The sequence below is a fragment of the Cucumis sativus genome, chromosome 6 (genome assembly GCF_000004075.3).
Source record: "Cucumis sativus cultivar 9930 chromosome 6, Cucumber_9930_V3, whole genome shotgun sequence".
Classification (NCBI taxonomy): Eukaryota; Viridiplantae; Streptophyta; class Magnoliopsida; order Cucurbitales; family Cucurbitaceae; genus Cucumis; species Cucumis sativus.
This window is the reverse complement of record NC_026660.2, coordinates 12,097,811-12,123,362: the sequence shown is the minus strand read 5'-3', so window position 1 is coordinate 12,123,362 and position 25,552 is coordinate 12,097,811. Positions and strand designations below refer to the sequence as shown.

The 25,552-nt window shown below is 33.4% G+C and overlaps 3 protein-coding genes across 6 annotated transcripts; 2 read left to right on the top strand and 1 right to left on the bottom strand.

Moving 5' to 3' along the window:
• Nucleotides 1–5,165: 5,165 nt before the first annotated feature.
• LOC101213761 (zinc finger CCCH domain-containing protein 66) lies at nt 5,166–8,245 on the top strand. 2 transcript variants are annotated; one of them, XM_031887537.1, is made up of 2 exons: nt 5,166–5,405; nt 5,939–8,245. In XM_031887537.1, exon 2 carries the CDS (start codon nt 5,964–5,966, stop codon nt 7,992–7,994), a length of 2,031 nt encoding a protein of 676 aa, XP_031743397.1. In that variant the 5' UTR covers nt 5,166–5,405; nt 5,939–5,963; the 3' UTR covers nt 7,995–8,245. The 2 variants fall into 2 exon arrangements, with proteins under 2 accessions (XP_031743397.1, XP_004143161.1); XM_004143113.3 differs by having other exon boundaries at nt 5,167–5,405; nt 5,886–8,245.
• Nucleotides 8,246–10,696: 2,451 nt separating this feature from the next.
• On the top strand, nt 10,697–12,588 carry LOC116404797. Its single transcript, XM_031888282.1, has 3 exons — nt 10,697–11,050; nt 11,782–12,078; nt 12,170–12,588. The coding sequence occupies exons 1-3, from the start codon at nt 10,964–10,966 to the stop codon at nt 12,182–12,184; spliced, it is 399 nt and encodes a 132-aa protein (XP_031744142.1). The 5' UTR covers nt 10,697–10,963; the 3' UTR covers nt 12,185–12,588.
• Nucleotides 11,535–20,469, bottom strand: LOC101214006 (internal alternative NAD(P)H-ubiquinone oxidoreductase A1, mitochondrial). Of its 3 annotated transcripts, none has more exons than XR_004217874.1 (9): nt 19,789–20,467; nt 19,463–19,676; nt 19,211–19,371; nt 18,895–18,960; nt 18,600–18,763; nt 13,439–13,553; nt 13,130–13,309; nt 12,616–13,036; nt 11,535–12,357 (listed from the first exon to the last, which is right to left on the bottom strand). XR_004217874.1 is itself a non-coding variant. In XM_031888281.1 (9 exons), the coding sequence occupies exons 1-8, from the start codon at nt 20,251–20,253 to the stop codon at nt 12,884–12,886; spliced, it is 1,518 nt and encodes a 505-aa protein (XP_031744141.1). In that variant the 5' UTR covers nt 20,254–20,469; the 3' UTR covers nt 11,591–12,776; nt 12,876–12,883. The 3 variants fall into 3 exon arrangements, 2 of the variants coding, with proteins under 2 accessions (XP_031744141.1, XP_011657124.1); XM_031888281.1 differs by having other exon boundaries at nt 11,591–12,776; nt 12,876–13,036; nt 19,789–20,469; XM_011658822.2 differs by having other exon boundaries at nt 11,591–13,036.
• Between the last annotated feature and the right edge of the window lie 5,083 nt (nt 20,470–25,552).

Genomic DNA, 25,552 nt, shown 5'->3' with positions numbered 1-25,552 from the left:
TAAATGACAATTTTATCATTGAACTAGCCACTAATATAAGTATTATTTCAGTTTATATATATATTATAAAGAGTATAGAGTTGAGAGAAGACCCGAACCTCTCGAATTATACGAAATCTATAAATAGTTTGCATGATTCAAAACTAAAATGAATTAAAAGTCAAATAAAAAAGAAATTAATACTAGTAAATGAATTAAAAGTCAAATAAAAAAAGAAATTAATACTAGTTCTTGAGTTCTCAAAGCTATTAAAACATCGCTAAAAAAAAGTAGATAAATAATAAACATAAAATTTAGAAGTGAAAATAATGTTGACCGTGATGTTTATTTTTTATTTTTTATTATAAAATACTAAAATCCAAGAATAAAATAGTAATTTATAATTTAACTTAAATAAATTTAATTTTGGGAAATGCCAAAAAAAGAAGTTCAAAGATGTTTTTTTAAAAAACTTTTAGGATGATTTAAAATTCGAATATTAGGACTCTTAAAAGATATGAAATGACAAGTTCGCCCTTGAAAGTAAAAAACATTCATTATTATTTTCTAAAATTTACATCTCTTCATTCCAAATCTCCACTCCCATCTCTCATTCAACCTTTCCCTCACTAATTTCTCTCAACTACCACTCCAAGCTCTAATATTATTACCTTCAATACTCCACGACTTTACTAACATCTTAACATTTCTTTTGATTTTTTTTTACCATCCCCTAATTTTATTGAGAGCCACATTCTACGGTTGCTTTTTTCCGCACAACAAACTTATACATGCTAAGAAATTATACTTCATTAATATTAAAATTTAGAAGACACAAAACATACATGACTTTCATGTGACAACAACTACAACAAATTGTAATTCGGAGAAAAGATGACTTGCAAAACAAAATAAATGGTTATAATGCTCGACTCAATAAGAAAATTATAGAATGTAGAAAAAGTCAAAAGTTTTTAGTTACCTCACGTGGAGTCAGAAAGAATGAGACAAAGTTTACCTTTTCTTTCATAATAAGAGTTGTATGGATATTTATGATCATGATTAGATTTTATTAGATGATCAATTCATTTTATCACATCAAGTAGAACATGTGTGGGCCTTACTCTAGTACAGGTCAAGTGGCCTATCGTTCTTCATAGGCATGCTTGAGTTTCATTTCTCAAGGCCTAATCTTAGCAGACCTGGGCTATTGCACCAATCTTAGAAGCTTGACCATACGCATAATACGCGTATTGATCTATTGATTTAATCTTCTCAAGTTCCTTCTTGACTTTCTTACTTTTAATTTTATAATCAGTGACGATCTAGAAAATTTATATAGGAGGGACATCGAGCGTCACAATCGTAGCCTTTCAAACTCGGGACTGACGATTGTGTGGCACTTGTTCGAACTCGTTGAACAAGGCAGTCAATCAAAATTCGAAAGACACGATCAATCTCAGCATATGATGTAACCTTCCTTCGTGTTCTTGAGAAAATTATTTATAAAATGCAAGAAAGAAAAAATTAAATACATTGAGCTGACATTACAATATGCAATGAAAACTGTCACTTGCAAGGGAAAAGAATTTGCTTGCACTAGTGCACACTGCTTAGGCGGAGATTCAACTACTATGTCTCCCTTATAGTACATTTTGAACATTTTCAGCTCTGGTAGGCTTGCATATGAAAATGTAGAAATCAAGCTTTGTGACTTTAAATGGAAAGCAACTAGCTAAACTAAATATAAGATAAATTGGAGGTATTCGAGCATACGACTATAGACAAACACGTCCTGGACAAGTATGACCGTGACACTAGGCACTATATAATCAACACATTAAAAAATGTTAAATATCTTGATATTACATTTCACTAATGCTCCAGTAACATTCACTACATTTGTAGCATAAAAAAAGAAAAAAGAAAGAATAATAAGTTAGGGTTTTATCTTCTAGGAGGGCATAACCACTAGAATAAAAGCAATTTGACAAGATTTGAACTCACAACCAAAGGAGGGCATAACCACTACAACAAAAGCATAGTTTAGGCAAAAAGAAGCTAAATTTAATATATTTTATAATCGAACACTTCAAAATTAATATTAAAGTACAAAAACTGATAATGTGACCCTGGCCCCTTCACCTATAGTAAACCTAGGGGCCCATTTAAAAATGTTTTCGTTTCCTGTTTCTTGTTTCTTGTTCTCCGTTTCTTCCTTTTTTAGAATAAGAAACATGAATGTGGTTGATAACTCTTTCTGCTTCTTGTTTCTTAAAAAAAAAAAAAAACTGAAATGTGTTTGACGACTATTTCTTGTTTTTTTTTTTTTTTTCTCCAGATTTATTTTTTATTTTATTCATGTTATTTTATTTACATATAATTCAATTGAACATTACACCACTTACTTTATCAAACCTTAGATAGGAAAGTCTTTTAATAATCTTATGAAGATTAAGATGAAGATTGAGATATGAAGGACAGAGCCGACGAGGAGGAAGACGAAAACCCAAGATGAAGAGGAAGACTAAAATCCACGATGAAAAGGAAGACAAGAGCCACAGTTAAAACACAAATCTGGCAAAAACCAACATATTCGGTGAAAACCCATAGAGAAAATTCATATATGCACGAATAGAAAAAGGAAAACCCAGATCCGACGAAGAGGAAGACGTTGTGTAGAGAAAGATGATGAGAGGCAGAGAGGAAGATGAAGAAGACAATAAGAGGAAGAAAAAGGAAACCTTGTGGAGACTGGTTATTTGGGGAAGAAGATGAAAATAAAAGGAAGAAGAAGAAAATCAAGTGAAAAAATGGAAAAGGAAATAGAAAAAGAAAAAGAAAAAGAAAAATAATTGAGAAAAAGAAAAAGGAAACTAATAAAAATAATTGAAAAAAAGAAAAAGAAAATCGATAAAAATAATTGTGAAAAAAAGAGAAATAAAAGTCTATAGAAATAATTGAGAAAAAGGAAAAAATCAATAGAAATAATTGAGAAAAAAAAAGAAACCAATAAAAATAATTAAAAAAAATAAAAAGAAAAAAACCAATAAAAATAATTGAAAAACAGAACAGAAAAAACTATTTTTTTTCAATAATTCGTTATAAAATGAGAAATGTTTCTATTTTCTTTAGAACGAGAAATAAAAAAACATTACCAAACACCTCTGTTTTTTTAAAAATAAAAAACAAAAAACAAAAACGTTACCAAACCCGCTCTTAATTTTCAAATATCAACAAATAAAAAACTAGTTAAAAAACAAAATGTAAGATATTGAAATTTCTGTTCCATCCTCAAATTTTGAGAGCGTTTTCAAGGGTGAAAATTGAATTTTAACAAAACAAAAAAAGAAAGTGAATTTAGGTATTTAAAAAATAGGGAAAATGGGTTTTAAACTTTTACAAAGGGCGACGGTGCGTGAAATTCCACGTAATTCTTGCAGACCAAAAACGCGTAAGGCGTGATGATCCGAAGTATTGATACGGTCACTTTGGTGCACGATTTCTTCCACTCAAACGCCAACACGTGGCACCCAAAGTAATTCAAAATCAAAAGATATCCATTTCCCTTTTGTGGGCGTGCCACATTATTGATCAACATTACGATTTTAGCCCTCTACTTTTTTCTATTTAATTCTCCACTTTTCAATTATTTAGATTTGGATCATTTTTACAAAATATTTTGTTCCAAAAGTTCTTCTTCATCATGGTTGTTATTTTTTTATAAAAATAGTTTCAATCTTTTTTTGGAAGTGTTACAAAAAGTTGTTAAAATATTTAAAATAAATTTTCACAATCATCACAACTTTTTATACAATTTATTTGAAAAATTAAATCAAACTCATCCTAATAATAGTTTTTATAGTTATAATAATTCTCAAATTTAATCTTCTACAACTAGTGATTTTTTTTTAAAAAAAACACCTATTTAGTATGACGATAGTTACAATAGCACGTTTGATCTTGAATAAGAATAATTAGGCCTTTTAATTTTAAATAATATTAAAATTTAACTCTCAAATTTATAATAGTTGTGAAAATTAAACCCACATATGATAACAATTAATTATCAAACTTATATAATTAGTATAATTATACAACTTGGATAACTCCATTTTAAAATTTAAATAAGTTTTAGAACTTAATTTTTAATATAATTGTAACTACCACCATACTTTACGAGTAATATTTTTTAAAAACTAAAATTTAAGTTTTTTTCATAAAAACTATTTTAGCTCATGTACTTAGAAAGTCTTCTCAAATTTTGTGCCATGCTTTAAATATTTAATTTTAATCAAGACAATAAATTTTGTGTTATCGTGAGTTTTTTACGGATAATTGTTATTTTAAAAGAGTTATAGATGATTTGATTATTTTTTCTATATTTTATAAATAGTTTTAATATCTTGTTGTTTTTTAAAATGTCCACTTTTATATCTACTATCATTTTCACATGCATGAAAATTATTATTATTTAGTCTATTATAATAAAAAAATAACTTAAAAATATTAAATTTAAAATCTATTGAGAATAAAAAACTAAATCTGAAAAGTTTAAGTATATGATCCAACAGTATTGAATTAAAAGGAAAGGTTAACCCTAATTTTAAATCGAATTTGATGGACAATATTAATAAATCCATGAAAAAAATATGTATATATTTTTCAATATACGTTTTTAAAAATTTAAAATAAATTAAAATATTTTCAAAGTATATGAAAATTTTGGGATCCTATCAATACTAGAAGCATATTTATGCGGTAAATATTTTGTTATTATTTAAATAAAATTTATTATATTAAAAATATAAACAAAATAGACTATTTTGAAAAACCAACTTCTAAGCTAACAAGAGTTTAACTCAGGTTACGAGCATATTCTAAGCATAGAATAACTAGGTTATTTGTTGTTCAAATTTTGTATGTAGATTGTTATTTTAAAAGAAAATTAATGAAATAGATGAGAGTAAATAAAAGGAAGAGAAGACCGAGACATAATTTAAAAAGAACAACCAAAACACTATTTATTATAATTTTTTAATTATTTTTTAAATTCTGCATTTGAGTTTGCATTTCATTTGGGATTGAATTTGAGTTTCATTTTGGGAGAGGAGAAAATAAAGACGAAGAAGACAAGAAAGAAAATATAATTATAAAAAGAAAAAGGGAAAAGGAAAAAAGAAAAAAGAAAAAAAAAAGAAAAAGTTTGAAAGAGGACGGTGGCGAAGACCAAAGAGCTTTGGTTTATGCATAGAGAAGTAGTTCGGTCTTTTTGACTCCAACCTAATAAAGGCGAGAGAGCTAAGGAAGAAAAGTCCTACTTTCTTTCTATCGCTTTACTCTCCATAGCCAAAAATCTAGCCCTGTTTCACCTTCTCTTTCGATCTCCCAATTCCCGCTCTCTCATCTTTTTTCTTTCTCACCAGGTAATTTTCTCCAGCTTTTCTTGTGTTTTCATAAGTTTATTTTGTTGTTTCAACATGATTTTGAAATGGGGTTTTCTTCTTTTGAAGTTTTTTGTTAGTTAAATCGTTTGTTGTTGGCAATAAATTGATTGAATTCTGAGTATTTTCGTGTTGTGTACAGTTTTTCAGTTTTTGGGTATTATCCGTTTCTGTTCTTTCATTCTTCTTTTTCCTTTTGCTGTTTTTCCGGTAACTAAAACAGGGGTTGTTTTTGTTATGTCGTTTTGCTTTTTGGGTGTCTTAATTTGTCTTCTCTTTCCATTTCTACTTGATTTTGTTTTCTCTTTTAGTGATTGCTGAAGATTTGGATAATGTTTTCACCAATCTAAACTAATATACCTTCTTTTTGGGTTTTGGTTTCTTTCTTGTTCTGGGTTTTTTTTGCCTTTTATTGATTGCAATTTCTGATTGTGTTTCTTGTAAATTTATTATTTTCTGTAGCAATTTGGAGGTCTTAAGACGGATTAGATTATGATGTGTAATGGTTGCAATAGGAAATCTGCAAGCCCTAACTTCGTGATGGACGGTGGATTTAAACGAGGGGGATTGGGATTTTGCATCTCTGTTTTGCTTGAATTTTCAGCTACAGATGATTTGATTGGATTTAGGAGTGCTGTTGAGGAAGATGGTCATGATATTGATGAGGCGAGTTTGTGGTATGGGAGGATTTTTGGTTCTAAAAAGATGGGGTATGAAGAAAGGACTCCTCTTATGGTTGCAGCCATGTTTGGGAGCCTGAATGTTCTGTCTTATATCCTTCACAGTGGTCGTGTCGATGTTAATAGAGCTTGTGGTTCAGATGGCGTAACGACTCTTCACTGTGCTGTTGCTGGTGGTTCTGCTGTTGTGGATCAGGTTGTCAAACTCTTGCTCGATGCTTCCGCTGATGTAAGTGCTGTTGATGCAAACGGTAACCGGCCTGGTGATTTGATTGCTCCTGATTTTACTTCAGCCTTTTATTCAAGGAAAAAAACACTACAACAATTGCTAAATGGTCATGAAGGTCTTAGCTCATCTGAGGCAATATTTTACGAGAGGGAAACTTTGGAGCCACTGGAGCTTTCAACCCTTCGAGCTTCACGAGATGGGACGGAGAAGAAAGAGTATCCAGTTGATCTCTCACTTCCAGACATCAAGAACGGAATCTATAGCACGGATGAGTTTAGAATGTATACTTTTAAGATCAAACCTTGTACAAGAGCTTACTCGCATGATTGGACAGAGTGTCCATTTGTTCACCCTGGCGAAAATGCAAGGAGGCGGGATCCAAGAAAATATCATTACAGCTGTGTCCCGTGTCCGGAATTCAGAAAAGGAACATGTAGGCAGGGGGATGCCTGTGAATATGCTCATGGAATTTTTGAATGTTGGCTCCATCCTGCTCAATATCGTACCCGTCTTTGCAAGGATGAAACCGGATGTACCAGAAAAGTCTGTTTCTTTGCTCACAAGCCAGAAGAGCTCCGCCCCTTGTATGCTTCAACTGGTTCTGCTGTACTGTCTCCAAGATCAATATGTGGTTCTTCACTAGACATCGCGTCGATCAGTTCACTTACCCTTGGTTCTCCTTCAGCTTTGATACCTCCTTCGTCAACTCCACCTTTAACTCCTTCTGGAGTTTCTTCTCCAATGGGTGGAACCATGTGGCAGACTCAGTGTAATATTGCTCCCCCAACCCTGCACCTTCCAGGTAGCAGGCTAAAGGCTTCCTTGAGCGCAAGAGACGTGGATTTAGATGTCGAGTTACTTGGTCTCGAAAGTCAACGCCGTAGACAACAACAGCTAATGGATGAGATGTCCTGTCTATCTTCCCCTTCTAGATGGAACAATGGCTTACCAACTCCTGCATCTTTTCCTTCCCCAAGGAGTAGAAATGGAGAACTGAATGGACTTGGAGGCATGAAGCAGACCAACCTCGAGGACTTTTTCGGGTCTGTAGATCCTGCAATTTTGCCTCAATTACAAGGACTTTCATTGGATTCTGTGGGATCTCAGGTGCAGTCCCCTTCTGGAATCCAGATGCGCCAAAGCCTCAATCAGTCTTTCCTCTCGAGCTATGGTAACAGCATTGGGTCCCCTCCTCCAAGGTTGTCTCAACCATCCGTGTCTACTGCAGCCAGCGTTTTGAGTTCTAGAGCTGCTGCTTTTGCTAAGCGTAGCCAGAGCTTTATCGAACGTAGTATGGTGAGCCGCCATACGGGACTATCACCCCCAGGTACATCCACAACTGCCATGCCTTTGAACCTGTCTGATTGGGGTTCGCCTGACGGAAAACTAGACTGGGGAATTCGTGGAGAAGAACTGAACAAGTTAAAGAAGTCCGCATCATTTGGGATTCGAAACAATTGCACCAGTTCTCCAGTGACGTCCACGATGCACACTACTGCTCCCGAGCCAGATGTGTCCTGGGTTCAGTCCCTGGTGAAGGATGCTCCATCCGAAAATGCTGTGCAGTTGAGTATGGACGAGCAGCAGCAGCTGCTGCTTTGTCATCTCAATAATGGCGATTCAAAGCAAATGTACATGGAACAGGAACAGTTGGTTGCTTGAGCTTTGGAGTTTAGCTTTTTTTTTTTCTTGCTTCAAATTAACGGGTTACTGGTATTATATATATTTATAATTTTTTTTAAAAATTGCTCATTGATATTCATCATAATTAGGTAGGGGAGACTTTCCCAAACTTAAAAGAATATTGTATCCAGAGTACTATTAATCAAATTTGGGCAGAAGAAATGTTTCTGCCCATTCCATAACTAGTTACTTTTCATTTGAATAATAACATATTTTATATTCAACATTTCTTTTCTTTTGTGCACCTATTTCAAACCATTTGATCTCATTCTTATTCTTTATGTGATTCTGAATTCTCAATGTTCAAATGATATTTATAGTATCCATTCACAACACTACATGTTTGATTCAGAATTAAGACTAAATTATAAATACTACTGTTTAAATTCTTTTTAAAGTTGCAATGTTATCCTAACCTGGTTTCACCCAATGTTATACTCTTGTACATACTAAGATATAAACAAAAAATGACCATCAAAAGATCAAATAAGAATTTTTTTTTTATATATATATATATAAGTGAGTGTTCGGGTGAATCTACGCACTTCATGGAACAACCCAACTTGATCTTACAACATTTGAGTGTTGAATTAATTTCTAGATAGGTGGCCACTATGGATCGAACTCATGACATTTTAGTTACTTATTGATCCCAACCCAGGATGATTATCAAATAAAAAAATTGACACAATCTGGTTGAAGAAGTTTACAAAGAAAACACCATTCTTAAAGCTTGAGACAGTTATACATATTGAGACAATCAATAAGAAATTTAAAAGACAAGGATAATACATGGAATTACTTCATAATACATTCTCAAGTGCATACCAAAAAGGTTAAAAAAGCTAGAATTGAAAGTGGGGAGTGGTGATTATGGAGCACTACAAAAAGGCAATCTTTATTTACCGCTTTAGAAATATATTTTCTGTTTTGATGATAACTCTTTCTTTCTTTTCTTTTCTTTTATGGTGTTGGTAGTGGGAAGAGCACTTGACAAAGGAAAAGTTAGGTTGAAATCCAATATAAATGAAGGTGAAGTGAGAGCTTTCTCCTTGCAATTCCAACTCTTTCAAACTTTTTTTAGTTCATGATTATAAAAAAAAGCTTTCCATACCCTTTATCTTCCTAAATTTTGCAAATAGGAAGACACATTTGTTAAGCTCAAATGATGAGAAAGAGATTTGATATGGAGCTCTCCATTCTTTCTTTCTTTCTTTTTTACACCCTCTCATCTCTTTATTTGTAATATTTACTTTAATTAGTGAACTAGGTTCTAATTGACTACTTATGAAAAACTCATTTAGAGGATAAAAGTCGATCATGAAATTGATGTTTCAATTGGCATACAAATGAAAACTTAACAATCCATCTATTTGAATACATTTCAAATTTCATCCTTTTTTTTTATTATAAATTCTTTTAAAATTTTATCCATCCATTTAATGATCTGGTTATAGTTCAAAAACTTTAATGTCATTGATCTTTTATATACATATAAAAAAAAATTAATTTAAAATTTACCCATTCTTTTAATCTATTATTATTGTTGTTATTAATTTTTATCTTTTATTAATTAAAGCCATAGAAAATAATTAGTCCTATCACAAATGAACTTAGTTCCTGATTTGCATGCACACCCTTAGGTTAAGATCAAAAGTTTGAATCCTCATATTCGTAATTGTTGTATGTATGATAATAGATATTATTATATTATTTAGTATACAAATATTAATTTATTTTATAACATATTAAATCTATTTAGGTTAAATGTAGGATAATTTACCTATAACGAACAAAAATAAAAATATTTATTACTCGTATAACAAAATTAAAAAAAGTCTATGAAGTCCTATAACTTGTTAATTTTTTTTCATAAATTCTATATTTGCCATTCCAAAATTTTTTCATATCCTTCTACGAAATTTAATCCTTCTATGTCATTTCTCTTCAACGTCATCTTTTTCATAAAGACAATATTCTTTTCCTTATTACTTTTTCATGGAATAGTTGCAAATTTAGCAATTAAATTCAAATTAGTTAAATATATAGCATAATTTAAAAAGATTTACAAATATAGCAAAATTTGTCAAATTCTATCAATCATATGAGTCGTTGTAAATATTGGTCTATCATTGATATACCATATGAAGTCTATTAGCGATACAAGTCTATCAATGATATTTTTGCTATATTTGTAATTTTTTTAAAATGTTGCTATATTCTTAATTATTATTGCTAAAATAGTCGTCCATTGCAATTTCATTTTTTCATTATCAAATATTCTGTACTTCTTTTTCTTTTTTTCATTACACGATCATGTATTAATATCTAAACAATCACGATCGGTTGTCTATCCCAAAAAAACTTAAAATATTTATTCATCAATTTAAAAAATTATACAATCATTTATGAGTATTTATACATCTTTTAAAGTATTGAACAAAAGTATTTTTAAAACTTTTGGAAAGTTGGGAGAGTATTTTTGAAAAGAAAAAAAACTTAGCATAAGGATATACTTGTAGGGTATTTTTGGTAGAAAGTCCAAAGTTCAAGATGCCTTGAACTTCAATAAAAGAGGGAAAATAAAAAAGACACGTGCTTCCAGCGTGCCACACTCCCTCCCTTCACCCACAAGCTACTCAAATTTGAAACCTAATTTGAAGGCGCATTCGGATTCATTCATCTTCATTCTTTAATCATGAATTAAATTGAAAAAGACAAGCCCGAAGGTGTAGCGAAGCGAAATGAATCGAGGAATTTTGCTAATGAGTACATTGTTGTCGCTCTCTGTTTTCTCTTTCGATATCTACGATTTCATCTCAGCTGATCCGCACTCCAAATTCTCTCGTTTATCATTACTCAAACACCACCCATTTCAATCAGAAAATTGTCGCCTGTTTAAATCATACGGCAGAATACAGTTTGAATAATGCGGAACTAGCGCTCTTATGACTCATTCGGAAATAGATCAGAGATTGAATAATCACACACAACGATACGCTTATCGTCAAATTCAACTCTCCGTGTTCTTACAGGTAATAATGCATTTCGTTTTGGTAAATATGCTCAATCGTTCGCTTCTGTTGAGTTTGATTCTTTGGTTCTAATTTGATTAATCCGTGTGAATTTGTTGGAGTTGAAGTCACGGTGAAACGATTTTTAGGGAAATTTGAATCGTGAGAAAAGGCTCAACTTAGATAAAAAATTTATACTTATCCAAATTCTAATAATTTAAGTTTATAAATACATTTTCTGTTTCTGAATATTTTCAAAATCCAAACAAGTTTTTAAGACTAAAAAAAAAAAGTATTTTTTTTTAAAAAAACTAATTAATTAATTTGTTGCTGTATTTGACATTTGAGTAAGAATTCAAAACTGATTTTGTTACCATAACGAACTTTAATATCTTTTCTAGATACAACTTAATTTTTAGTTGTATTGTATGTCTAATTGATTTATTGATTTTTTGAAATGTTAAATAAGCCAAGGACATATTAAATAGAAAATTGAAAGTTGAAGTACCCATTTAAATTATTAAAGTTTATAACGAACAAAACACGTCCACCTTCTTTTTCTTTGAAAAATAAACATTATTAAACCACAAGTAAAATTACAATCAAATTTCTCACGAAGAAGAATAGACGACACCCAATTAGGATAAAGTGACAAAATCCCAAAGGCTTCCACACCTTCAGGGGAAAGAAGGAATGAATCAAAACATGTAATCCAGAAACTCATTGCACTAAGGTATTGCCACATCAATTAGGTTTCTGGTGATACAAAAGTTTCCTGCAATCAACGTTACTCTTTCACATCACCCTCCAAATCGGCCAAAATAAATTGCTACAAAACTCATATTAACAGCACATGTTTTGATCATAACGATGGTGTGATGGCTGGTAAACATATTTTACTCGAGCTCGGAAGGCCAATACCTTCTTGGTACTACAGTTTGACTGCACAACAATTTTATATCGTTGCAATCCCTTGGCTTCTGGGCTGCATAACCATAAACTACCTCCGGAGCACTGAGGACTTTCAACTTTTCTTCAATGATAATTTGGTACTGAAAGTTGTCCTTGCTTGTATCTACATTTTTAGAAATGATTCTTAAGAATCAGATTTCATTTCCTTTTGTTTTCTCTATTGTTCAGGTGTTCTGTAAATAGCACGAGGGAAGGTTTCCCTGTCTGGGCGAGGTGAAAGAAATCATTTGTAGTCAACTTGCTGGTTGAAGAAGAGTACGGCTGTCAATCCAGTATGTCTTTCCAGATTGATGACTCTGGTAGAGATGAATAATTCATTTTCTCGGTGCAAGGGAACTAATTTTCCTTTTCAGATTCTGTAGGATGGCAAATTCTCTATTAGTTGTAGAACTCAGTTTTTCCATCAAACCTTAGAGATGATTCTTCACAATCACTTCCAAGACTCTTTAGTTCCACTATTCTTTTTCTTTCCCCTTTTTTTCTCTCTAACAAAGAGAAGTAGAACAGTGAACTAGACAGAGAAGTTGTTAGAATTCGGGCAGCCATATGGATTGAAATAATCGTCAATGAAATAACTTTATTGAAAAGCAGTGATGAAGTTGTACAAAACTTACAATTCTTATGATTGGCTTCATTTGGGATTACTTTGAACATGCAATAATGCTTTGGATTTAACACAATAAGTTGGTGGAAATAAACTGTACAGTGAGCTTCTGATGAGAAATTGCAGCAGCCATCAATTTTTCTTATGAACCACAAGAATCTGATGGTTTTACTTCAGATCCACACAGAGATTAATCAGCAAGAGGTTTGTCTTGAAGAACAACTCACTTCTGTGGCAGTAGTACGAGGAAGCGAGATGTTGAGTACTTACATCCAATTCTATATTCTGCTTATATCGCGTCCAAAGATGAAAGTTGTTGCCCAGTTCACCGCCACGTAAAATCGGTTCCTCCAGCTTATGACACGTGTTAGATAAGCCGAACGCCAAACGAACCAACTGAGGAACCCTGCCATGGATATCCCCTTTGCTTCCTGTAGAAAATACTCAAAAGAGTAAGCCACACAACTACATAGAGTGAAAAAGAAAGGTAGGGTAGCCTTAGAGCAACTTGGTCGTTTGCTTACTTTACTCTGCCTAAGGTCGACAAGGGCCTTGTATCTTCCAATAGTTGCCATACTTCCAAGGTGCTTGTAGACAAAAGGATCTCCAAGTTCCAAGTTTTTTCCACTACCTGCTCGCCCTCCACCTTCTTTACCAATTTTATTCAGCAAGGCGGCTAAATATTTGCCTTGGCGCTCTGCTACCTTCAGTATCCAAAAATGGTTGCAATAAAATCATGACATCTCTTGGGAAAAATAACTACTGTTGGAATACGTAATTGCATTTTATGAATGAGCAGAAAAACTAGAATGTTCGGGAGCATCTTAACTTACCTGAGCCAAAGCTGGAAGAACTTGTTTCCCTGTACTCTCTAGGAATCCACTGCAATCACCTATTGCAAACACATCTTCCACAGCAGGGACGCGTAACCACTCATCTATACCAATCCTGCCAACATAATCAGAGATATATCATCTCTTGACACAGAATGTTTGAATCGGTAATAGAAAAGCAAGCATAAATAGCCTTAATCATAACTCATGAGTTGAGGATTCCAGGACTTGAATAAAGATGACACGAAAGTTGGTCCAAAGCAGATCATGTGCAGGGGGAAAGAAATAAAATTATTGTCCATAAATATTGAAGTTGAAATTAAGCTTTTTAAGGTGATAGATGGCAAGCTCAGTAAGCCTGAGAAAATGGCGACTTCCATAAATATGAATGGATTCCCATCCAGTTCGGGAACAATGTGCCTATCTTATGAGGCATACATAAAAAGGTGCATGACACTTATAAAACAATTGCTTGAAAGTTCTGAAATCTAAGAGGCAACAAATTGTTGGAACTCAATCCTCCAACACAGATTGTATAGTATATGAACTCACTTTATTGAAAGTAGTAGGAATTACAATATAGAAATAGAATTGAATATGAAGTTCAATTCGATGAAGAAAAGCTAAGCTCTCACTCTGTTACTCTCTCTTTCAAGAATATACAGAAATGAATTCTTCCGCAAAATACTCAAGGGATTTTCTCTCTATTCCACTTTCTATTTATATCCCCCCTTTCCACTCACTGTGGTCCCTTCCGAGTCAGTTACATAATAACCTTGGTCTCTCTCCACAGAAACAACGTAGGTAGCAACAGATTTATTGACAACCTTGGTCTGCCTATCCGTTTGTGGATGATAAGCTGTACTGCTATTCAATTTGATGCCTGCTAACCGAAATAGCTCTCTCCAAAAGTTAGTCAGAAATATCTTGTCACAATTGGAAACAATGGATTGGGGAAAACCATGCAGCCTTACTATTCTTGAACAAACAGTTCAGCCACTCCTTCAGCATTGAATGGACGTTTTAGACTTAGAAAGTGGGCATATCGATCCACTACCACCAAGATAACTTCATACCGCAACGACTTTGGCAGCCCTTCAATAAAATCCATGGAAACATCTTCCCACACTTGGAATTTCCAATGGAACCAGTAACTCTGCAGGTGTAAGAGCCAATGACTTATTTCTTTGGCAAATGACACATTCTTCACAATATTTTTTAACTTCTGATTTCATGCCATCCCAAACCAGTTCTCCAGTCAATCTCTTGTAGGTTCTTAAACATCCCAAAAGGCCCCCTAGGATAAGAAATGCCCCCTAGGACAGAATCATGATAGGTATGCATAATGGTGGGAATCAATGAGGAAGCCTTTGCAATCACCAACCTTCCTTTATATCTAAGCATCCTTGCTGCAAGGAATAATTTTTGACTTCTTGATTATGTAGCTGAATGATTATTTCTTTCAACTTCTCATCCCTCTCAACCTCTTCCTTAATAATTTTCAGATCAATCAATGTAGGGGCCGTTAAGTGATTGAGGAATATCGTAGGTGGTACTCGAGACAGGGCATCTGTTGCCTTATTTTCCAAGCCGGGTTTCGAAGGAATAGTCAAGCAATTTCGCAATCCATTTCTGGTATTGTGGTTATATCACTCTTTGTTCAAGTAAAAATTTGAGAGAGCGTTGGTCAGTCTTGACTATGAACTGTCTTCCAATCAAATATGGCCGCCAACACTACTGCCATCAACTCCCTCTCATAAACCGACTTAGCTCGATCCCTCATTGCCAAGGTCTGACTATAAAAAGCATTTGGTTTCTTGTTTTGCATCAACATCGCTCCCACTCCATACCCAGATGGAGTCCGTTTCCACTTCAAACGGTATATTGAAATCGGGCAATGCTAATACTGGTAGAGTCATCGTAATATCTTGCAACTTTAAGAAAGCTTCATGAGCTTCTTCAGTCCATTTAAAAGAACCAAGCTTCAATAACTGAGTTAAAGGGGCTGCAATGGAACCATAATGTTGTACAAATCGTTGATAATATCCCGTCAATCCCCTAACCTCTCGTACATTAGATGGAATTGGCCATTTCTTGATAGATCTTATCTTCTCCGGATCTATGTTAGACCACCCATAATACACCAATACAGTAGGAGAAAAAACGATAAAGAAAAGAAGAAGAATGAGTTAGTTGAGAAATGTAACGGCATATGGGGACCACAACGAGTGGGGCGACATTTGGGAGGGGGACCATAATAGGTAGAGAGTGTAGTTATAAATAAGAAAGGGAAGAGAGAGGAAGGTAGCTTTTTGGTGAAGTAGTAGTTTTCTGTGTATTCTTGAAAGAAAGAGTAACAGAGAGGGGGGAGGGTCCTATCGAATTGGGTACTCTATCCAATCTTTTGGTTAGCATACAATTTGTGAGTTCTCAACACTTCTAACACCAACTCCACATGTTGATAATTGTTCAACAAGGACTGAGAAGGTGCTGGTGCATTAGTTATCTTGATTACACATAGTGCCCTTCATGTGGTCTAAATGCTATTTTTTCTATATCTTAATTACACATCCTAATTTGGTGATAACCAACTTTAAGGTCAATTTTAAAAAAGAGATTTGCACCATTCAATTCATCAAAAAGCTCCTCAATAATAGGGATAGTAAACTTATCTGGAATTGTTACGTTATTGAGTGCCTGGTAGTCAACATAAAACCTCCAATTTCCATCTTTTTTTCTCACCAAAAGCACTAGACTCGAATAGGGACTTGTATTGGGACGAATAATTCCAGAAGATAACATTTCATCTACCAGTTTCTCCATCTCTTCCTTCTGTTGAAACATGTACCTATACGGCCTAACGTTTACTGGATATGTTCCTCCCTTCAGGTGTATATGATGCTCAATATCCCTCCTTGGGGTAATTCTTCCGGCCACTCGAACACATCCTTATATCTTACTAACACAGATTGAACTCTCCTGCCTTGTATTTGTTGCCTCCTCTTCTTGTCTGCCAATCTCAATAATTCTAGCTTCCAAGGCTCTGCATTCCACCCAATATCCTTGGTCTGAAACGGTCCAAGATTTCTTCAAGCTCTTCAAACTGACTTGAATTTTTGTTTAACTCAGATCCCCTTAATTATCACCTTACGGTTTTCATAAAAGAAAGTCACAATAAGATTTTTCCAATTCATTTCAGTCACCCCTAAAGAGTACAACCATTGCATCCCAAGTATTACATCCACCCCTCCTAACTCCAATGACAAAAAAAATTATATTATTGGCCAACAATCGAGGTTAACTTCCACCTTCTCACATATCCCTTTTCCTTTAATGACTGTTCCGGATCCAAGAATAACTTCATAGTTGGAGGTATCCTTCGTGTTCAATTTCAGCATTGACACCAGCTTATCTGAGATAAAATTATGCGTGGCTCTGCAGTTAATCATCACAATGGCTTCCCTTCCTTGGATCTTCCCTCTTACTTTCATGGTACCAGGATTCGTCAGCCCCACCACGGAAGTAATACATAATTCAACTACCCCTACTATTTCGCTTTTCAACTCCATAGAACACAACTCCTTTTGCTCATGTTCGTCTTTCTCTATAATTTCTTCTTCCATGTTATTTGCCCTTACCACAAACTTTCGTTGCTCCCTTATTTCTTTTGTTTTACATTTATGCCCCGAATAGTACTTTTCATCGCATTTGAAACATAGTCCCTTCTCTATCTTGACTTGAAATTCGGCATCTAATAAACGCTTGGATGGCCCTTCCTTCTTATGATCATTGGCCGTTGATCCTTGCAAGGTAATGGTCCTCATCGGAAATACAATGTTACCTTTGTTTTTTTGATAATTATTCACAACATTCGGTTTGATATTGACAGAAGGGTAGTTTGGGAATTTCGCTCCAGCATATCCCGATAAATTTGCTTCCCTCCTTAAAATCTCCTTATTCTCCACCATTTGAGCGTACTTCATCATCTGTGATAACCCCACCGATCGACAAAATTCCACTTCATCCTTGATCCACGATTTTCTCCTGAATATCTGATAAAGGGGCAACCAACTTATCGAAAAGATTTCGATGTTCATCCATGCTTGGTGTTTGTTGAATTCGCAGAAACCGGTTATAAAGAGAACCTTCACTTATCGAATGAAATCAGATTAATAATAGTTCCTTCATAATTAACCAGTCAGTAAACTTATCTCTCTTCCTAAGATCGATACCAGTGTCGGGTCGGGCCTTCAAAACTAACCGTCACTACAATGAGCTTCTCGTAATCGGATAACCGATGTATTTGAAAATATCTATCTGCGCGAAACAACTATAAGTTTGGATCGTCTCCGTTGAAGACTGACATTTCAACTTTTTTAAATTTGTGCCGATCAAGACTTTCGTCTTTGTTTTCATTTTTCTTCTCCTAGTTTCGCTTATCATTTCCTTGCTCATTGAGCCTTCTCCTTATTTAGATTTCGTCGGTGATGTTTCTTGTTCCGCCGATTCAACTGTCTTACCACTTGCTACCGATCGTTCCTTTGCTATCAATTCCATGAAGAACAACATCATCTGGTGAGTTTTCTCTGATTGGGCTTGAAGAACCTCCATATTTTTCGAAATCGACGTTAGTTTCTCCTCCATCGCTGGCAACTTGCTAAGTTCCTTCTTAATACCAATCAGTTCTTGATCGTGCGCCTCCAATCTTTCTTTGATCCTCGTCTGTACCATGATAATTCTTCCCCCAAGATCAACTTGCTCTGATACCAATTTGTTGAAACTCAATCCTCCAACACAGATTGTATAGTATATGAACTCACTTTATTGAAAGTAATAGGAATTACAATATAGAAATCAAATTGAATATGAAGTTCAATTGGATGAAGAAAAACTAAACTTTCACTCTGTTACTCTCTCTTTCAAAAATATACATAAATGAATTCCTCCACAAAATACTCAATGCCTTTTCTCTCTCTTCCACTTTCTATTTATATCCCCCTTTCCACTCGTTGTGGTTCCCTCCTAGTCAGTTACATAATAACTAACTCACTCTCCCTCCTATTTTCTATTTTCTATCTTATTTCTTCTCCTACTATGATGGTGGGTTATTGATGGTCTAACACAAACATTTTGGATAAGTTACTTGTATATTTCAACTTACCTGCCACCAGGAGACTTTGGAACTTCCAAGGAATTTACAAATGGAGAAGGCCCAACACCAGTAGACCAAACCAACAACCCATAAGGAACCTCAGAACCATCATTGAGAATGATGCTCTGAGGTTTAACATCTTTGACAATTCCACGAACAAGTTGAACTCCTGACTGCGGGATATGAAAAAATGAGATGAAAGAATTTCAAATTCAAAGTATCCTAAAAAAGGTGAAATTGAAACCTATTGTCACCATCACTAAGGAAAGAGAAAGGCATAACTTAGATGTATTAACTTCCCTACCTTTGTCAATTGCTTAGTGGCATAGTGCCGAAGGCGATCATCAAAGGAAGACAATATCTCATTTGCCTGTTAAACAATTAAACAAATACAAGCAAGTGAAAATTTTCAAATCCTAAATATATATCCATTAAACTTCCCAGACAACACCTTCCTCTCTAAACAAATGTCAACTTTTTCTTTCCAGAGATATTAAAAGCTCAACAACCTAATATAGAGAAACAGCTCAGACAAAACTTCGAGAAACCGAGATCAATAACAACGCACATGGTGTATTACGTGTAAAGATTTCGATACTCGGGTCGACATTTTTACAAACCTCAATCAAAGTAACTTGGATATAATCTTTCACATGAGAATATCTTTGAGTAACATCCTTGATGATAAAATCACTAAGCTCCCCACTGAATTCAACTCCAGTTGGACCCCCTCCAACAACAACACAGTGTAGAAGCCGACGTTTCTCTTCCACTGAGATACCTGCCAATCACATACACCAAATTATCTCGACTGAGAAAAGAGGAAGAATAATTCTTAATACCAAGTTCTAACAAAACCATCAATCCAATACCTGGAACATCAGATAACATCAAGTTCAAAAGCAACTTCCTACGAATTTCTTGAGCATGATAGACCTCACGAAGAAAAATAGCATGTTCTTTAACCCCATGAATCCCAAAAGTTAATGGCTGAGATCCCAACGCTATGATCAACTTATCATATGATAATTTAAACCTCCACGGTTCCAAAGTGTTCGACCCATCAGTAACCGTCTCGCATTGTACCTTTCAACAACAAATAAAACAATCTCCTTCTCAGAAGAAACTCAGAATCGTGCATTCGATTCTAGATTCATAAACCAATTGAGAATATTATGTAAGCAATTGAGAAGCATACCGAATGTTCATCAGTGTTAACGCTCGTACAATTTGCAAGGAAGAAATAGGAACCCGGTTCGCGAGAAATGGAAGGCTGAATCCGGCCGATGGGTTCAGCGACGGATCTGAATTCGAGAGTTCCAACGCAGGTTGAAGCCAAAAGAGGAGTGAAAACCATATGGTTACGAGGAGAAACGCAAGCGACGTCGTATATGCTTGTGTCCAACCCCTTCATGAGTCTACAACCAGCCCAACCGGAACCCAAAACCACCACCCTCGGTTTCTCGCCGGAGGCCGTCGGACCGAGACCGGGAGGGCGAGACAGTGCCTCCGCTGACGCCGACGCATCGGAAATGGGTTGGGAGCTAAAATGAGAGAGGAGGAAGGTGAAGGGGGTGGTGGAAGGAAGAAATGGGTGGGGATTTGTGGATCTGAGTGGTGGTTTAGAGGGTGAAAGTTTGTTGAGATTCCTGAACCAGGCCATGAGGATGGATGGAATATTCAAAGATTCTTTGTTATAATTGGAATCTGTGTGGTTGGTTGGAAAATAGAAAAGGGAAGACTGGGGAGGGAAAAAGAAGAAGAAAAAGTGGTTGTAGTTGTTCTCATTACCTAACAAATGGTTTGGGAATTGAGGGCTGCTTCCAGTTAGCTTATCTATCCCCTCCTCTACCTGGTGAAAGAACGCAGCGAATTACTCGTGGCAAGCTTAATGGTGACTCAGCATTTTTTTTTATTTTTTTATTTTCGAAATATGACCTTTTTAGTCCTTCTGGTCTTTTGATTTTTAAAAATATATCTTTCTTTATATAAATTGATTTATTTAGTTTTACTCTCAAATAACTTTTTACTTTTATTCTAAATTGTTATACACCATCAACAATGTATTTTAGAAAAGAAATGTACATATTCATCCAATTACCAAACTAAATATATGATTTTCCCTTTTTCATTTTTGGTTTAGACCATAATAGTTCCAACATTTGTGTTCATTTTGCTTTTCTTCAATTTGATTTCATTTATCAATTTAGTCTCTTATAGATTTACTAAAGTGTATATCCATTTAGTCTATTCACTTTTAAAATTATAAATATAGTGTTTATGCCTTTTTAATATATATATATATATATATTTATATATATATTACTGTGTGTTAATAATCTAATATAATTCTTTTAAAGAAAAGAAATTGGTGGTGGGAAGTGGAAGTGGGAGTGGGAGGAGTGAAGGAGAAAGAAGAAAGATGAGGAAAATTATCTATATATATAATTTATAAGGTCACTATCTTTCAAATAAAATTGGACAACTCTATCGATCCAAATATTTTATAATTACATTTTTACTCATTTTAATTATTATATATTAGTAAGGTATAAATTCATTCTATTTTGGTCCCATCAACCTTTAAAAATCTTCCTTTTTAATTTTTAAATTTCTAAAAAGAGCATATCTTCGTTTTTCTTTTAACTAAAGGTTTTAATTTTTAGTTAAATGTTGATGGTAAATTAATTTTTTTAATTAAATGCTAAAGTTTTATTTTTTAGTTAACTGTCACGTTACAAATTGACGTTTTGTTGGAAAACTAAAAAAGTAACTGTTTTCTGAATTTTGATTGTCGTCGTTAGAAAAATGTCCTTCCAAAAATAATGCACAAAAACAGCCCTTCGAATGAGCCCAAATCAAAACATCCACCAAAACCATATAGAAAACCATTTTAACCAAGACAAACAAATCACCTCGCTAGAAAGTAAGAAATAGACCAAAACACACAGTATAAGACATGCTAGCCATGAGTATCACTTAGTCAAAATTTATCCAAAAAATAAAGTTTTGGTACTACGTAGAATTTTCATAAATTTCAAGTATTTTTGTTATTTCAAATTGTGGGTTTTCATTTTTTTTTTTTTTTAAGATCTTCTTGTAAGTACACATGAGGTAAAGGGATTTGAACTCAATGTCTCTTATTCTCCGAAAAAAAATAGTAGTTGACATATTTGTAGAGTTTATTTTAAATAAGTATTGTACTTATTATATTTTTCTAATTTATTTTATCTTGTCGTGAATGTTAAACACTATCACGTTCTATTTTATTTTTTATTTTACTCAATGTCATTTTTCTAATATGCTTCAAGTTATATTTTAATTTGAAAAATAAGTAAGTAAATAAATAAGGAGGAATCGAGAGGAGACGTGAGAGATTTAAGTTTTGGAAAAAAAGAAAAAAATAGTTTTGAATTTGTGTTTATTTAATAAAAATGTATTAAATATATTTCTATGTTGGCATAGAAATATTTATAAAATAAATTAGCAAGATAGGGTTAAAGTCGAATGCATGTCATCATTCTACTACATAGAGTTAATGAAATTTTATCGCTTTTTAAAAGTTTGGAAACTTATAAAAGTTGAAGGATCAAAATAAAACAAATGAAAACTTTAGAGACTAAAATAAGAATTTTAACCCATCAGTAATTAATACTTCTTCTTTAAAACCACCAACAAAAATTTAGAATTATAGTTAAGTTGATTATCCATGTGAGACTTTCAAGATTCTTAACAACAAATGATAAGCAATCAAGGTTTTATTTTTAAAAACTCATAAATCATGTTTAAGAGCTTTTTGAAATGCTTAGTTAAATAATAACTAATCACAGTTAATTCCAATTTTGTTGAAGGGCAATGAAAGATGTTAGTTTTATAGATATGATTATGATAATTTGGATTTTAAAATTTGATTTTCTTCATCCTTTTATTGGATATAGATTTGAACTTAAAGAGATTGAAAGGAAAGTGAAAAATCAAACAAAGCGCACATAAGAATATGAACACTTTTAAATGTGTAGACAAGGTTTGAGTAAAGGACGACAATCCATAGAAAATGAGAGAAAGAAGATGGATTAGATTAGGTGGGGAGAAGGGAGAAAAGAGATTTAAGGAGACTTTAAGAGTAGAAAAGGAGGGTTAGATTGTGAGATTACAACACAAATACCCATAGGATTCAATCTGTTTCTTCGTCATCTTCTTCCATTGGTCGCTTTGTGTCATTATCACGATCTACTTCCATAGCCCTTTTCTTCACTGTTTGCATTGATTCAATCAGTTGAATCAAATCTTCCCTCCATCCCTCGAACTCCCCTAGACAAATCGGCAACACTTTTCCTCTGTTCTTGATATCCGAAACAAGTCTGAAACTACCTGAACTTGCAATTCCTTTATTTATACTTTGAATCACATCTAATATATCAACAATATGAATTTTTCTAAAATCATATTGCTTCTCAAAACCTCCCATTTCTTCAAGAACTTCCATACTAATTTCCACATAACTCAGATGTTCATTCAAAGTTTTATCCAGCATTTGTACTCTCTCAACAATCTCACTCCAATCTTGTTTCTTTTCATCCTTTTCCAGAATTTGGTATACGTACTCAATGAAATCGTTGTATTTCAATAGGATTTTCTCTGTTGTTAACAGAGGATCCTCCCCCAATTCATCGCAATTCAAATAGGAAACAGATTCTTGTTCATTCTTTTTGGATGATTCTGCTTCGTCTGATTCTGTGATTCTTGGTCGATTGGGTGATCTGATCACCAATTCTTCGTTAGTGGAAACTATCTCTATCTTCTGTTCTTGAGAAGTTGATGTGCGGATTTGAAGGTTGATATCTTGTTCTTGCTGTTGAACATTTTTGTTCTTGATGTCAGGCAGTTTGGAGTTGGATGAATTGGGATTCTCTTCATTCTCTTTATCGGTCATCTTGTGAATATGGTTAAGAAGAATTCAATCAGAAAAATTGAACTCTCCCCACTGCTGAATATCATTTATATATAGAGACACCTTCCATTATCATTTCCCCTTTTTCTTTTTTCTTTTAACATCAAAACTACTTTTTCTCTATTTTATTTCTATATACATTTGTAATTGCATGACTTCAACTCTTACATAATTTTCAAAACAATTAATTTTTTTCCTTCAAAATTTAACTTCTCCATTTTTAAGACATTAATTGTTATAAAAGATTAAGGGTGAAGAGAGTTTTAATATTTACCTAACTCGATCAATTGCTAAACAACATCACAATCATATAGTTCTAGAGTCTAATTTTAATATAGATAGAAGTTTGAGGGTTCGATTTTACCCCTGTAAAGTTTGAGGATATAATAATAACTACCAATATAAACTCAGTAACATTTACAATTTGTTTCGAAAATCAAAGTTGATTAATTTCCTTTTTTGAACCTAGCAATCGAAAGTGTTTGAGAAATTGCAATTAGTGCCAATTGCTCACACACTTCTTTCGACTACTTAAATTTATTTGATATAGAGTTACTTTCATTTGTTTATTAGTTAAATTTTAACATTGTCTCAACTTCAATATATTTGTCGTATGTCCTACAACAAAAATTGTCTACAACGACAGTTATTTTCTGTCACGAATAAAATTTGTGACAGTTATTTACAGTCATAGTATCGAGAATCATGAAAAGTTCTTCCATGACAGTTTTCAAAAACTGTCGCAATAAGTTTTTTCATGACAGAAAATAAATGTCGTTAATTACTATTTTATGACAACAAATAACTGTCATATGTTTCTATATGGGTGTTATGTATTATAACATCATTTGCGTATTAACGACATTTAAAATGATGTCGCAAATTCGTTTATTATGACATTTTTTAAATGTCAAAGATATGTCAATCGTGATAGTTTTTTTTTAAAAAAATAAATGACATCTTTTCGAAATTGACGACATTTTTTTCCGGTCAAGTATAGAGCAATTGTGACAGTTTTTTTATAACAAAAATGTCATTGTTTTAATATTGACGACAATTATGAGATGTAACAAATTCATATATTATGACATTTATTCTGTTGCAAATTTCTCAATTACTACCGTTCTTCTTGTTCTCCTTGTCGCTCCGCCATTACACGAACCATTTGAATGACAATAATGTTATAATATATATATATATGCTATAATACACTTTGTAATATTCATACATTTTCAATTAAATTTGAACAATTTACAAGTTTGAAATTACCGCCCTTAATCAAAACCAGTGAAATAGTACATCATAATACATATAACATGATTTTCTGTACAAACATGAACAACCAACCGATAATCCTTCACCTCTAAAAATATTCTTTGTTGCTTGAACCATGGTCATGTAGTCATGAGTTTCAATCTGAAAAAGAGATGTACAATTGTATAGTTAGGAATTTTACCTAATCACCAAATTTATACACATAATGTCCAATATGTATGTCCATTATATATAATTTTGGAAGAAAAGTATTGCATCCTTGTCTACTGAAACAAATTTACATGTCTATTCTTCAAAGTCAAGGAAAAACCACAAAGAAAGATGAGACTATACCGTGATGGGGTAGAGTAGCACCATAGCAATCCATAGTAACTAGTTGTTTCAACAATAATCTATGACAAAGATGACGAAAGAAGAGTGTTCTTTTACCATGGACAAGTTTGAAGGTTCTGTGAATGCACCCATAAAGAGAGCGATGTTTGGATGTCATAGACATTTCATTATGGCAACCTAGAAATGCAGAAAAGTGATTGAACCTACTGAATGGTTACTTGCAAGTAGAGCATATTGTTCAAAAATTAGCTTCAAAATACTATGGGTTTAAAAATTTGGACATGTACCTCCCTAAGAAACTCATCAAAACGTTTTGCATGAAGATCTTCTTCCATCAGAATCTTCACAGCAACATCCTAAAATTTCCAACGCACACAGAATTAGTCCTAATAACGTATCAATA